At 41.1% G+C, this 15529-nt stretch overlaps 2 protein-coding genes across 2 annotated transcripts; one reads left to right on the top strand and one right to left on the bottom strand.

The window, feature by feature from the left end:
* Window positions 1–252: 252 nt before the first annotated feature.
* Window positions 253–5564, bottom strand: LOC307267924 (inositol monophosphatase 1-like). The gene is made up of 9 exons (XM_080050404.1): window positions 5525–5564; window positions 5164–5275; window positions 4531–4664; window positions 3846–3950; window positions 3545–3590; window positions 2227–2335; window positions 1966–2074; window positions 1459–1610; window positions 253–932 (listed from the first exon to the last, which is right to left on the bottom strand). The coding sequence occupies exons 2-9, from the start codon at window positions 5224–5226 to the stop codon at window positions 814–816; spliced, it is 837 nt and encodes a 278-aa protein (XP_079906530.1). The 5' UTR covers window positions 5227–5275; window positions 5525–5564; the 3' UTR covers window positions 253–813.
* Window positions 5565–5714: 150 nt separating this feature from the next.
* Window positions 5715–12806, top strand: LOC307267463 (inositol monophosphatase 1-like). Its single transcript, XM_080049788.1, has 9 exons — window positions 5715–5744; window positions 6091–6204; window positions 6951–7084; window positions 9170–9274; window positions 9530–9575; window positions 9781–9889; window positions 10805–10913; window positions 11055–11206; window positions 12280–12806. The coding sequence occupies exons 2-9, from the start codon at window positions 6142–6144 to the stop codon at window positions 12396–12398; spliced, it is 837 nt and encodes a 278-aa protein (XP_079905914.1). The 5' UTR covers window positions 5715–5744; window positions 6091–6141; the 3' UTR covers window positions 12399–12806.
* Window positions 12807–15529: the final 2723 nt, after the last annotated feature.

Here is a 15529-nt window from a genome sequence, read left to right as displayed (position 1 = left end):
AATTTAGGTGCATATTTCTATGTCTATTGGGTTCTCAATGTCATTGTTATTAAGTGTTGTGGATGATTTCTTTATGTATCCAGAGGGAACAAGTCATGACAATTAACTTTTCATACTTAGGGTTTAGTGCTTTTCAGTTTACAAGTATAGCCAACATGTGGATGCATGCAGACACCTGTTTCTGCAGGGATTTAATTATATGCCAATACCGTGTGTGTCGGAGAAAGGCTGGGAACAAGCAGGTGACATTTATAGTGCTTTTATATATTGGCTTACATCCTTACAAAACAATCCTTAACATTATTAGACATTTAAACACTTTTTCAAGAATTTCAGTCTGGACTTGATACAGAAGCAATAATGCAGTACAGTAGTTACATGTACACAGCGTTTGGTGCAAACTATACGTGGTATAGATATTCATATCGCTCAATATTGTTGGTCAAAACATGAAAAATTGTATACTAAAATGAATGAATTGCATCAGTGATATTCCTTGATCTTGTTCAGATGAATAAATATAGATAGAACACGTCTGATTAAAAACAAATTCCGTTAAAACCAAGTGAGTTTAAGGACAAACAGGCTTAATGGTTAAGTGAAGAAATACAACAATGATTCCACAAAAATAAGCAGGAAGAGAGCTGGAATTCTAAGTGCTGAATAATGAACAAACCCACTCAGCTGTTCTTCAGAGGTAAGTTAATGCTTTTGGTTCTTAAGGCACAGACTGAGTCGTGACCCGTTAAATACAAAAACATTTGGGCGCTTGAATAAGTGTTGAGTTGGCGAAGGAGATGATGGAAATGGTTGCTAGCCATCTGTGTCGTCCCGGCCGACGGGAAACTCTGTTATCTCCTTGGCGATGCGCTCTGCTATTGCTCTGCTGCTGGCCACGATCAGCCTCCGAGACATGAGATCAAACGCTCCCCCTGGTTCAAAGACAAAACAGGAAGGAACTTTTACTGCAATAAAAGTTGAACATCACTTCTCTTTTTTAATGCTGCATGTGGTCAAGTTGGTCATTTGACACTATGTGGGATCAGTTTTTTAATCAAGAGAGCTTATCAGTGAGTTAGTGAGAAGCTGCACACTGGAGATGTTGCCCAAATGTTAGGTCAAATTTCTCAAATCCCCCCCCACTGCTTCCTGTTTCAAGTACAAAGCCACTAGCTGCCCTGCGCCGCGTCTTTGACTGTGTTTCACTGGCATTTATGAGCAGACAGACGGATAAAAACAAACCAACAACAAGAATTAGTAACAATAAATAATTCCTTGACATTAATAACTTCTGTTGTGTTGTTTGCACTGAAAGAGATAGGAGCCCATCATCGCTGCTTTGGTCTGTAAAGTCAAACACCATGTTGAGGCACAGGCTTCCTTCATTTCATCCAGTGACTCAGAAGTGACAGAAAGTTAAGCAAGAGCTCACTTTTTTTTCCTCCCTCAGTGACTCACCTGATATGTCCATGATGACTCCTCCAGCTTCAGTAACGATCACTGCCCCTCCAGCCATGTCCCAGCAGTGGATGCCCATGTGGTAGTAAGCATCAGCTGATCCACACGCCACCAGACACATGTTGACCGCCGCGCTGCCCGGGGAGCGGATACTGTGGAGGGGAAATGGAATGTTACACTGTTAACCTCTGGATGCTTGAATAAAAGTGTGATGTGTGTTTGTGGATGTTTAAAGTTATATTCCTTAAGTATAGGTCATGACATCACTTCAGGTTTGGGAGACATCTTTAAGATGAGAAAGAAAATCTTTGACATGATTGCAAATTTAAAACTGCCCTCACCCGCACACTGAATTCACAGGAAATAATGCACCAACGTAATCAAGTGGTAGTGTTTTTGATATACATTGGTATCAGCCTATTAGAGCTGTATAAAGTGACAGGAGTCACCAAATGAACAAGGGCAGAAATGTGAAGGATTGCAACTTGTGCACAAGTGTGTATTTACCCATGTACAGGGATGGTGAGGATGGTCTTGACGTTGGCCAACATTGTTTTGAATTGCTCAGCATCCTTCTTGAAGTTCATTTCTGTCAGCACCATAGACTGGCTTATGTCTTGGATGAAAAACACAAACATTCCTTAAATTTCACATCTGAAAAAATCTGAAAAACTACTGTCTCTGAGGTCCTGCCTGGTTACTGGCTCCACCTGGTGGATTTCCAAAAAACTGCAACACTCAAGTCTGATGCATATATTAATATTATACCTTGTTGACCAGACACTTTGATAGGGGCTCCATTGCAGAACGCTCCTTTCCCTTTCCGTGCCGTGTACATTTTGTCCTCGATGCAGCTGTAGACGATCCCAAACTCTATCTGAGATCCAAGGAGCAACATAGAAAACAGAGGCAGTGATAAATGTGATGTGGGCGGAGGGCTAAAGGTGCGAACACACTAGGCATTTTACACGCGTAAGATTTACGTGCGTAACGCAGCTAAAATGTTGCTTGATCATTTTGTGTCAAAAATGGTTATACGCGCGTAACGTGCCTAGTCTCCCTCCCGATATTGTATTTCCCTTATCAACCATGGCTGATCAGACCCGACACAACAGCGTGCATGTCCGCACAAAAACAACAACAACACGGCCAACAACTGTGCCAAAAGACAAACTGAACAGCACAAATAGCCTAGCATTAAAACAGCATTGCATATTCACGGCAGCTACATAACAAACACAGTTACAGCAGCATCGGTGCACGGCGGCACAACATAAAGGCAAGTAGCCAAAATTACCCTACCTGGCTGTGACAAGGGACCGTGGCTGGCGTAGATCAACACCGGTGCTTCGCTTCGCTCTACTTGTCGTGAAAGTCCCGCGGACAGTCGTCATGTTTGGGTTCATAATATGAGGCGCTAGCTGCCCGCACACAACAGGGTGAGTTAACTAATGCTATACGGCGCTAACTTTGTTTATCGGCTAAAGCACAGCCGCACATTGAATTAACCAGGAAGTCCATTCTCCTGGTTTACTTTCCCCACGTGTTCTAACCCCGAGCGGCTTCATACAGCACCGGCCGCCCGCAATACATTTTTCTCCTCGGTGTCTCTCATCATCAGCCTCTGTGTACAGTACACTGTTCTCCGACCCTGCCAATGTATGTGACGTCGCGGGTCAAGCTCAACGCTGATTGGCCAACGCGGCTGCGTAGGAGCAACAAAAGTTCAATTTTTTGAACTCCTCGCGTAGCTATACGCGCGTAATATATACGCACGTAATACGCGCGTAAACATGTTGCTTTAGCGCGAGTGAAAATGTTGCTTTAGCGCGAGTGACGCATTTACGCGCCATGTACGCGCGTAAACCAATGGTTCCCTATGGAAAAGGGGCGGATTTCATACGCGTCTGTACGCGTGTAAAGTGCCTAGTGTGTTCGCACCTTAAGAATAGACCAGCAGCAACACTCCTGTTCTACCCGTCATGAATTCACTGGGTTATTGGGGCATTTACTGTGTTAATGTCTCTTTTAATCAACATGTTACAGTGTCTAAGAAATAGGTGATTCACGATCAAATAAAACATACCTCCTTCTTCACGGTGAAGCCAATTGATACAGAAACAAACGGGAATCTGCACAAAAGAAAAATACAATATAAAACATTGATTTAATGAACTCTCTCTAGGTTTAGGCTCAGAGGAATCACTTTACATTATCAGTTCAGTTTCATCTGCGTTGTCTAATTATCCCTGACAGAGGAGGACAATCCAAGAGGGAACGTAATTAAAAGATAAAAATAGTTAAGAAGTGACAAAGATAAAAACAAATCCAGCGCTGTATCATGTCTCTCTCAATGCCTTTATACAGTATTTCAGTGCAGGCAGTACCTGTGAACAAAGTTGGTGGTTCCATCAATGGGGTCGATGATCCAAGTGGGATTGTCAGTTAGGATGCTGGGAGCCCCGGCCGCTACCGACTCCTCACCTATGAAGCTTCAAAATAAAATACAAAATAAGCAAATAGTTATTCTTATGCAGCGTTACAGCAACTGTATAATTAACAACACTGTACTTGACACCGCTTATGTACTTGTTGTGTTTACTTTAACTTCTATATTAGAGTCTATTCTGCGATATGAAGACACTGTGGCCATGTTTTCAGTGTTATCTTTTCCAATTCAAGGCATTTCAGCATCCTGGAGAAAATGTGTGTTTTTACATTCTACTTATTTACTCATATTTGACAGGCTGATTTTTGGATTTTCAGTCAAAGTAAATTTATGTTGACTGCTTTTGCAACAAAAATGATGAACAAAATATTGTGTTTTCCCCTACATAATGTATTTGAGGTAGTGTGGAGACGGCTTGGCAATAGCATTAAGAACTTCATATTTCAACTTCATATTTCAAAATTATTTTAGCATCGAGAAGCTTTATTTGTGCGGTCTTGTCGTTTTATTTAGTTTTTTTGTGTGACTCATGACATCAGTCATTGTGTAGCATGGTTAATCCTAATAATAATACATCATCATTTTACAAAACAGATCATACACCACATATGCTCATCCAGTACCTGTGTGTGGGGAACTTGTCCCGGATGGAGGAGATAATGAGCTGTTCCACTTTCTGGTCCGTCTCGGTCACCAGGTCAACCGGTGAGCTCTTCTGCATGACGGCGATGTCCTTCTGCAGCGCCGCGCGGATCATCTGGCAGAGACGCAACATGGAGAGTTCTATGGATGGCTGACTACATCTGCTGCTTTAATTAGCCCGACGTGTTGTGTGTTACGGTTACATATTGTTGGCAGTGACGGGTCAGAGATGCTTAACTGTGAGCTCCAAAAACCAGGCGTTTTAACTTTCCGTACGTTATTGAAACATACACATAAACACAATTACAATTTCTACTCTTATTTTTGTCCCTTTGCAGTAAACACAAGTCTTGCTCAGTCTGTGTCTACATTTCTAGTTGAAGTTTCTTTTTTTATCTTATTCACAACAAGCAGCCTAATGGAAAGTGGGGAAATCATTCGTTATTGTTCTATGTTTGAATGTTGTTTGCATCATTCACCTGCAAGTAGCCTACTACAGCTGGGATATAGACACAAGTTAACATACTGTTTCATCTTGTTTCTCCAACCCAAAATAAAGTGATTTCCAGACCATGGCATTAAAAAAATATATCTACTTTCTAGTACTTACTAACCTTGCCAGCCTGTTTGGTGACTTCCACACAGTGATCCATACACTCCTGCCAAGGGTCACTCATGTTGATGGTGAGGAGTAATATCACAGATACGGATTGAAACTTTAGGCCACTGTTGGACAGCAGAAAGTGACACAATGAGGGGTTATTCACATTCACAGTAGCGTAGGCTACTAGCTGGTAAATAAGTAGGCTACATATAGCTGTATCAGCTCCTTATGCTAGTTAGCTTTTAAAGGAGGAAACATCAACACTATATATTGCAACAAACGTAACATTGACAGGTTTGCCCGGCAGGTTATAACTCCATAAATGCTACAATATGAATAGTTTAAATGAGCTACAAGCTAGTTCAACCAACCTCCACACACGGAGCTTGCAGCACAGACAGTACTCAGTGTTGTGAGTGTTTAAGCTATGTGGGTGGGACTTAAAGCAAACTCTCCCTTTCATTGGCCAAAAAATGAATGGGTTTGAAGGCGCCGCTCTCATTGGCTAAATGGCTGTCACGTAACCATGGGGTTGATCCGGTTTAACTGATTGGTGTGCATACAATATACGATCGTGAGTGTCGCACGGAGGTGGGTTGAATTACCTCGTTAAAACGGTGAAAGGGTGATTTTTGTGTCCCTGGCATGATGGGAATGATGCTAGATAACTCGCTGCTTGAAGACCGCAGTGCAATAATGTTGTGACGTAGGGACGAGGGAGCGGACCTTTGTTTATAGGTCCATGGTGGGAACTGCTAAAGTGCTACTGCAGTCACTGACAGGAAGTCAGCTAAAATAAACATTTCTCTCACAGCACCTTTAAATCACCTGTTTATTTCCAGCCAGTAGGCTACCACATCACTTGTACCACACAGTAAAAGGAAAACTGCTGTCCTGTCTATGTGAATTAACCCTCACAGTGTCACTTTCTCAACAGAAACCTACAGTTACAATCAGTAACTTATCTGTGATACTCCTCACCATCAAGATGAGTGATCCTTGGCAGGAGTGTATGGATCACGGTGTAGAGATCACCAAAGAGGCTGGCAAGGTTAGTAAGTGCTAGTAGCCTACGTAGTATGGCATTTTTTTTTTTTTTTTGGCATGGACTGGAAATAAAGAAAAACAATAGCTCAACTTGTGTCTGTGTGCCAGACTTAGTTACTCACAGGGGGAATGATGATGCAGACAATTTTCAAACATAGCACAGCAACAGATGATCTGAAAGGCATAGCTTTAAAGGGGGAGAGTTTGACATATTAAACTGCTTTTGCCCTCATGGAACATATTGCAGATGTGAGGTTTGAATGTCTGGATTGAAGGCGGGAGTTTCGCATTAATTGTGTCTACTTTTGTCTAATCTTGAGGATGTGTTAAAAATGCAGTTTCCCCTCAACACGGCAGAGCTTTTTGATACTCGTTTCATATAGGCCTGGCTGTTAGAAGCTGGAGAAATGTTGTCTTTTATAGATTCTCTTGTGAGATGACCTATCTGCTTTTTTATATGGTGATTTGTTGGAGGGAGCCGGAGATTTGGTTATATAGCCTATTGTAGACACAATTTAGGCCTATAGTGAGCGTGACTTTAAGTATATAATTGTTTTTGTGGTTTACCATTTTTTAATGTTAATGTGAGTATGGAAAAGTTAAAACGCAGGCGTTTTGGAGCTCACAGCTAAGCATCTCTGACCTGTCACTGCCAACAATATGTAACCATAACACACAACACGCCGGGCTAATTAAAGCAGCAGATGTAGTCAGCCATCCATAGAACTCTCCATGTTGCGTCTCTGCCAGATGATCCGCGCGGCGCTGCAGAAGGACATCGCCGTCATGCAGAAGAGCTCACCGGTTGACCTGGTGACCGAGACGGACCAGAAAGTGGAACAGCTCATTATCTCCTCCATCCGGGACAAGTTCCCCACACACAGGTAGCCTACTGGTGTATGATCAGTTTAATAAATGTAGCAATATGACAAAGAGCTATTGGTCTCTGTGTGCTTCACAGTCCTTACACAATATGACACCCTATGACCTAACAACATGACCCGACTGAGGAACTCCCCAAAAATGAAAACCCTTTTCAGTGTTTCCCCTAGAATTTTTTTTAGGCCCGGTGGTAAGAGCTGATAAAGAGTATGCGTGCCGCGTGCGTACCACATTTCTAGAAGAAATTGACCAAAACGAACCCCATTTGGGATGAGCCTCTTTTGACAGCCTGTTAAAAATGAGGGCATAGGGTTATGCTTTCACATTCAGTACGTTTGTACATGTGGTGTTTCTCACAGGATTTTTAGATCCTGCTGGGTGAGAATGGACATTCTAGGGGGGTCTGGGGGCATGCCCCTGCAGAAGAAACCTTATCCTTTTTAAAGTTAAATGCATCAATCTGGTGCACTTTGAGGTGAAATCTGATTAATTCTGTGCTCTGTAAACAACATATGCCCTGCCTATAACTATTTTCTGTAATAATTTGGAGACACAAGCCACGTAAACTATTGAAGAAAAACACATGGATTTCAATAAAAAAAACAATAAACACTAAGATCTAATATAGACAGGTCCTGTTTAGACTCATTTCTGGAATAATCTGAATCACCTCACCTTGAAGCTAGCCTATTGAAAAATGTTCTTTATTTTTTTTTAATGCAAATAGCCTTGTTGAAAATAAATGAATTAACATAGGCTACACATCATGATTAGCCTATCAACATGTGTGCTACATAAGGCAAATTCCCTATTCCGACCATTATATTTCATCTAGCCTATTTCTCAATTTAAAACATACAAATAAAGTAGCATTGAAAATACAAAAACATAAAGCTTGTAGGCCTACAATAGCCTGCTGTTTTCAAGATAACTTGACAGTTAAAACAATAAATAAATTAATATGTCCCTTGAAAATAAATGAATGCTTTTCTGAGAAGAATGTCAAAGGCAGTAGCAGTGTGGCACTTTTGTAAACTTACTGAAACGAGTGCATGCCGTTTTTTTCAGCGCTGTCTCAGCTGTTGATACAGATTGGTTGTGTTGCCACGGCGACGTAGCGATTTTAACTTTCTAAACTTTGCGCAGAACTTTTTCCTGTTCAACGTCCCTGTTACTGAGTCCTTAGTATCTCCATAGAGCAGGCGCTGGTTTTATTTTCGCCACTAGTTCAACGTTTGCTTGCTAGTCATGCTCCTGCTCATTGGCTTCCGTGTTTTAACAAGTGCGCACCCGCACCGAATACACACGCGCATCGCGCCGCGCGCAGACACACATACACACACGCAGACACACAGATCAGCTGATGGGATGATCAGACGAGAGGTTGTAAAGACAGGCGCACACGAGGGGTAGACCGACAGTGCCGCGCAGACGCTCGCATATTATTATTACGGAATCAATGAAAAATTGATAATAATTTTTTTTTTTTTATTATTATTTTTTTTTAAAGTTAGGCTGCTGTTGGCCTGGCGGGGGGTCCCGTTGGCCTGGCGGCCCCGCCAGGCCTGTACAATGGTAGGGGAAACACTGCTTTTGCCTGTGAACATTTTTTTTTAAGAAAAATGTATGTCTAGTCTACCATGCTACACAAACACTGATGGCATGAGCCACTGAAAAAAATAAAAACAAAACAACTAGACCCCGAAAATTAAGCATCTAAATACAATCTAATCAACATATGAAGAGCTTAATGCGACTGCCAAGCCTTATCTCTCTACACTACCTGAAATACATTATGGAGGGGGAAACACTGAATATTTTGTTGCATGAAGAAGCAGTTCTAATTTGGTTTAGAACTTGACTAAAAATCAGCCTGTCAAATATCCGAATCATTTCAGAACGTGAACTTTTGAAATTGGAAAAAGTAAACACAGAACACATGACTTTGATAGAGATCTGAAAATAAAGCTTAGCTGGAACAGTATGCTGTATCAAGTGTCAATCAAGTGTCTTTTAAAGTACTGTATACAGTTGATGTAGCAGTGCATAAGAATAGCTATTTGCTTATTTTGTATTTTATTTTGAAGCTTCATAGGTGAGGAGTCGGTAGCAGCCGGGGCTCCCAGCATCCTAACTGACAATCCCACTTGGATCATCGACCCCATTGATGGAACCACCAACTTTGTACACAGGTACTGCCTGCACTGAAATACTGTATAAAGGCATTGAGAGAGACATGATACAGCGCTGGATTTGTTTTTATCTTTGTCACTCCTTAACTATTTTTATCTTTTAATTACGTTCCCTCTTGGATTGTCCTCCTCTGTCAGGGATAATTAGACAACGTAGATGAAACTGAACTGATAATGTAAAGTGATTCCTCTGAGCCTAAACCTAGAGAGAGTTCATTAAATCAATGTTTTATATTGTATTTTTCTTTTGCGCAGATTCCCGTTTGTTTCTGTATCAATTGGCTTCACCGTGAAGAAGGAGGTATGTTTTATTTGATCGTGAATCACCTATTTCTTAGACACTGTAACATGTTGATTAAAAGAGACATTAACACAGTAAATGCCCCAATAACCCAGTGAATTCCTGACGAGTAGAACAGGAGTTTTGCTGCTGGTCTATTCTTAGCCCTCCGCCCACATCACATTTATCACTGCCTCTGTTTTCTATGTTGCTCCTTGGATCTCAGATAGAGTTTGGGATCGTCTACAGCTGCATCGAGGACAAAATGTACACGGCACGGAAAGGGAAAGGAGCGTTCTGCAATGGAGCCCCTATCAAAGTGTCTGGTCAACAAGGTATAATATTAATATATGCATCAGACTTGAGTGTTGCAGTTCTTTGAAAATCCACCAGGTGGAAGCAGTAAGGCAAGGCAAGGCAAGGCAAGTTTATTTATATAGCACAATTCAGACACAAGGCCACTCAAAGTGCTTTACAGGGGCAAGATTAGAATACATAAAACACATTATAAAACATTTAAAAGCGAATAAAAGAAGCAAATAAAAATAAAATAAAAATTAAAACTCGATTTAAAAACATAATAAAAGAAGCAAATAAAATGAAAATTGCAAGTTAAAAAGGAAACAAAAAAGTCTTCAGACTCGATTTAAAAGAACTGAGAGTTGCAGCAGACCTCAAGTTCTCTGGGAGTTTGTTCCAGATTGTTGGTGCATAAAAACTAAAAGCTGCTTCTCCTCGTTTAGTCCTAACTCTAGGGACTGTAAGTAGACCTGTCCCAGACGACCAAAGGGCTCTGGACGGTTCATAACTTATCAGCATATCAGTAATGTATTTTGGACCTAAACCATTTAGTGCTTTATAAACCAACATCAGAATTTTGAAATCAATTCTTTGAGTGACTGGAAGCCAATGTAAAGACCTCAGAACTGGGGTAATGTGATCCACCTTTTTGGTCCTAGTGAGGACTCGAGCAGCAGCGTTCTGAATTAGCTGAAGCTGTCTGATTGATTTTTTTGGAAGGCCAGCAAGGACACTGTTACAGTAGTCAAGTCTACTAAAGATAAATGCATGGACAAGTTTTTCTAAATCTTGCTGAGACATAAGCCCTTTAATTCTTGATATGTTTTTTAGGTGGTAGTAGGCTGATTTATTGATTGATTTTATGTGTTTCTTGAAATTAACACAGCAACACCTCACTAGTTGTACCTTTTCAGATCTATTATTTTAAAAAATTGTGTTTTTCATCTAAGACATAAGCCAGTCCATGGTGCTGACAGGAATGGGCTTCAAGAAGGATCCCGAGCAATTCAAAACCATTTTGGCCAACGTCAAGACCATCCTCACCATCCCTGTACATGGGTAAACGTGCAATCCTTCACACTATAACTTTAAACGTTCACAAACCCACATTAAAGTTTTATTCAAAACATCCAGAGGTTAACAGTGTGTCACATGTGTGGTGAAATGCATAGCAGAGATATTCCCATTTCCCCTCCACAGTATCCGCTCCTCGGGCAGCGCGGCGGTCAACATGTGTCTGGTGGCGTGTGGATCAGCTGATGCTTACTACCACATGGGCATCCACTGCTGGGACATGGCTGGAGGGGCAGTGATCGTTACTGAAGCTGGAGGAGTTATCATGGACATCTCAGGTCAGTCACTGAGAGGGAAAAGAAAAACGTGAGCTCTTGCTTAACTTTCTGTCACTTCTGAGTCACTGGATGAAATGAAGGAAGCCTGTGCCTCAACATGGTGTTTGACTTGTGGAATATTTCTGTTGTAAATTGCTTTACGGACCAAAGCTTCGAGGATGGGTTGCTATCTCTTTCAGCGCAAACAGCACAACAGAAGTTATTAATGTCAATGAATTATTTATTTTGACAAATTCTCGTTTGTTGGTTTGTTTTTATCCGTCTGTCTGCTCATAAATGCCAGTGAAACACAGTCAAAGACGCGGCGCAGGGCAGCTAGTGGCTTTGTACTTGAAACAGGAAGCAGTGGGGGGGATTTGAGAAATGTGATCTAACATTTGGGCAACAGCAGCGGTGTGCAGCTTCTCACTAACTCACTGATCAGCTCTCCTGCTTAAAAAAACTGATCCTGCAGTGTCAAATTTGGAATTGAATTCACAGCTTCCATCATCACTACCTGCTTGTATACTGAGGATGTGACTGTTTTGTCCTTTGTGACTAGCAAAGTACTTGTTGTTCACATGAGAATCTCAAAATGAATATATCTTTACAACATAACAGTCATGACCAGAGTGCCCACATGCAACATTATAGGTGCACTATGCAGTTATAGGGGAGGGGGATTTATTAACATTTGTATAGCCTACAGTTAGCCTTCAAAACATATTTCCTCTCCAATGTATTCTTTGTGTTGAATAATTGTATCACCGTGAAAAACGTAAATGTTTTGAGACACGTGGAACAAACATAGGATTAGAATATGTTTGTGATCAAAACTGCTGGCCCTGCTGCACATTGAAACATTACATTTTAAGGTAGCTTTCTTACTTTCCACAGTGTTCCAGGGATCCAATTGCCCTGTGAGGAAAGTATTTTTTTTTAATTCAGTTTATGAGAATACCACCTTAACAAATGTTCACTTCTCCGACACACCCAACAGTTGCGTATTGCATCTTTTTAGAAAAGAGAAGTAATGTTCTAATGTTCAACTTTCATTGCAGTGAAAGTTACTTGCTGTTTTGTCTTTGAACCAGGGGGAGCGTTTGATCTCATGTCTCGGAGGCTGATCGTGGCCAGCAGCAGAGCAATAGCAGAGCGCATCGCCAAGGAGATAACAGAGTTTCCCGTCGGCCGGGACGACACAGATGGCTAGTAACCATTTCCATCATCTCCTTCGCCAACTCAACACTTATTTAATCGCCCAAATGTTTTTGTATATAACGGGTCACGACTCAGTCTGTGCCTTAAGAACCAAAAGCATTAACTTACCTCTGAAGAACAGCTGAGTGGGTTTGTTCATTATTCAGCACTTAGACTTTCAGCCTTCTTCCTGCTTTCTTTGTTGTATTTTTTAGTATATAAATGTATATATTTGGAATTTGCATTCAGAACAAGATAGAGGAGTATCACTGAATACCTCAATCCAGCATTATTGAATTAATTTAAGATAAATGTTCAGGTTTTGAATAATAACATTGAGCTCTATGAATTTCAATACCATCTCTAGATTGCACTATAGTTAATGCAAAAATATGTCCATCAAAAGCACATACTAACTACTGTGCTGTTTAACTGCTTCTCTATCGAGTCCAGAAAGAAATGCATTTATGGTGTTCTCGAAATCTTTAAAATAAATAAATAAATGCCCATATTCAAAAATGAAATGCCCATGTTCATTTTTCTTTTACCTAGAAAAATGACAAACTGTCTTTTATTCTTTAATACACACTATAAAGTAAGAATATCACAAAAGAAAAGTCTCTCTTGTGGCAAACTGGAAACCAAATAAACAATATCTGCCTCCAAAACTCCATAAAACACGGGGAAAGAAACACACTGACTACTACCGTTGTGATTTAATAGAGAGATAAAAGCATTCACAGCCGTTAACACCATGTAAAACTCTCTGGTGCATTTCCCCTGCGCTTTCAGTCAGGGCTGCAGGATGCTGCACATGCAGAGTGGTGGACTGCCCCTCTCCCCCCCCCCCCCCCCCTGGGCTGACGTGCTTTATGAAATAGCCCCTGGTTTTGCTCTCCACGGAACGTAGTCTAAGTCATTTCAGCTTGTGTTTGCTGATGACTAACAAATGGTTTTAAATCACTTCACTTGAGCAAACCCAGGTCATAAACTGCTGCGTCCCCCCTCCACAGAAACCAATGGTCCGTGTTAGTCTGCAGCAGGGGGGTTCAGACCTAATCACCAGTGTCTGAATGGTTTCCAGGGAGCTGGAAGCAAAGTCCACCTTGGTCAGCTCCACTTTTACACAGACACACTCAACAAATCTTGTTGGTTCTTTGTCTTTAATTTTTAATCTTTATTGAGTCATTAATGGCACAGTCAACCAAGTCCTTTGACTGTATGTCCTTGCTCCTGTTAAAGGAAGTACCAACCATTGTTCTTTGAAAACCTGGTGAGGCTGTGCCTTCCTGCTACATCCTAAATATGTCCCCCTGGAGATTGAAGTGTCAGGATATGCAGACCTTTATAAGGCTTTGTGTTTTTTCTTTGTTCCAATTACTTTTACAGTGCTTTTTCTATACCCTAATTTAATAGTAATACTAATAATGGAATTTGACACATATATTTATGGATTCCAGAAGATGAATCCTACAGACTTTGGTGATCCTTCCACTTTTCATCTAGCGCCACCAGAATGCCAAAGTTTGAAAACATCTGAGAAAAGTTCCATTTCTACCAGAATGATTGGCACACAATCTTGCACAGGCCCAAACAATGAATCTTAATGGTTTGGGCAATCCCTTGACTTTGTTTGTCTTACCATGCCAGTTTGTATGGACATCCATGTTCCCCTCAGGATGAATTGTAATGCCCCTTACTTTCCGTATTGCACCAGCAAATGTCTCTAACACGTCTTCCTAAGGTGTGTAACATGCTAAACAACTTGCTAAACTTTAGCTCGTTAGCATGCTGGAATATTGCTGTGCAATAATGATTGCAGTGCATTAGTTCAACCTCACAGATCTGCTAGCACGGTGGTAGACCCAAATCCCTAAAGGGGCTTGTGTTGGTGGCAATGTTAAAAAGTGACTCTTTGACAGGAAACAACCTATCAGAAGCTCCTGCTCATCTTTCAAGTTGCACCAATGACCTTCAGCAACTGCAGCACCATGGCAGGCCTCAGTCACAGCTGTGATCCTCACAAACCAAACTTCCAAAAACATCCGTCATCCTGGATAAATTATTCATAGCGGACCTGCCAGTGAGACAGCAGGGCTGATGTATTTGTTTTTCCTGTCCCGTCACTTCCCTCGGTCTGTCTACCAACATTTTAGAGAGCGTCTTATATTTAGTGCACGACAGGGACAACAGGCAGGGTGACGACTGCTCTCCTGCGTCTCCCAAACAAAACTTTCCAACTGTTCACGATGTCTCACCCTGATGTGTTAACATCAACAGAGGTCTGTTTACTCATTGTTGCTGAACAGCTTGTGAATACAATAGCTTGTATAGTCTGGATGACAATGTTTTTCTGGATGAATATCAGATGACTCACTTGCTTCGAGATGATCGAATGTAGTGCTTACTTCCACATTTACTTTAGCACTCATCCTGTCCTTTATAGATCAATTTCAGACAGACACAATTGGTTTGGGGTATTTCAATGCACCTATAATGTAACTCATGCAAGGCGTGGCGGTGATGGACTTTATGCCTGAACGAGTCTCTGAACAAAGCTTAGACTGCAGGCTCAGCTTTATTACCAACACAGACAAGAGAATCACTAAAATACACATTAAATGTAACTTTAAAAATGTATACAACCCATTGTCTCAAAATGTGTTTCTCTTCAGTAAGAACAACACTGGAAAGTGAGTCCCTGATAGTTTATCGTGGTCGAGTGATGTTGTCTTTTATGAATGCTATACCTTAGTTTTCCGACACCTAAATGATCAGCACATCACCATTATTGTCACATTTCAGGTTGTGAGCAAGTGGGAGGCATAATGTAAAGTCCTTGAGACATGCAGCATTTACCACTAATTAAACAATCCATCATGCAGCAAGGTATGAGTTCTTTTAAGACACATTTTTGGTGTTTTAGGTGAAGATTTAAACAGCCAATTGTATTCTCCCAGGACCTTATTGCAGCATGCATTAGAATGAGAGTTAATATTATGTCACTTTCTAGGCCAAAACATTCACGTACATAATGGACATCAACACTATGGAATCTTCTAGGCTGCGCTGATCTGTTCAGCACTTAATTACCAGTCATGTCAGCAGCTGAATGTTTGAAATGTACAGGAGTGACACCTCCAC

Source organism: Ammodytes marinus, assembly GCF_949987685.1.
Source record: "Ammodytes marinus genome assembly, chromosome: 21".
In the NCBI taxonomy this organism is placed as follows: Eukaryota; Metazoa; Chordata; class Actinopteri; order Uranoscopiformes; family Ammodytidae; genus Ammodytes; species Ammodytes marinus.
Note: the sequence above shows the minus strand (reverse complement) of the source record. Positions and strands in the feature narration are given on the sequence as shown.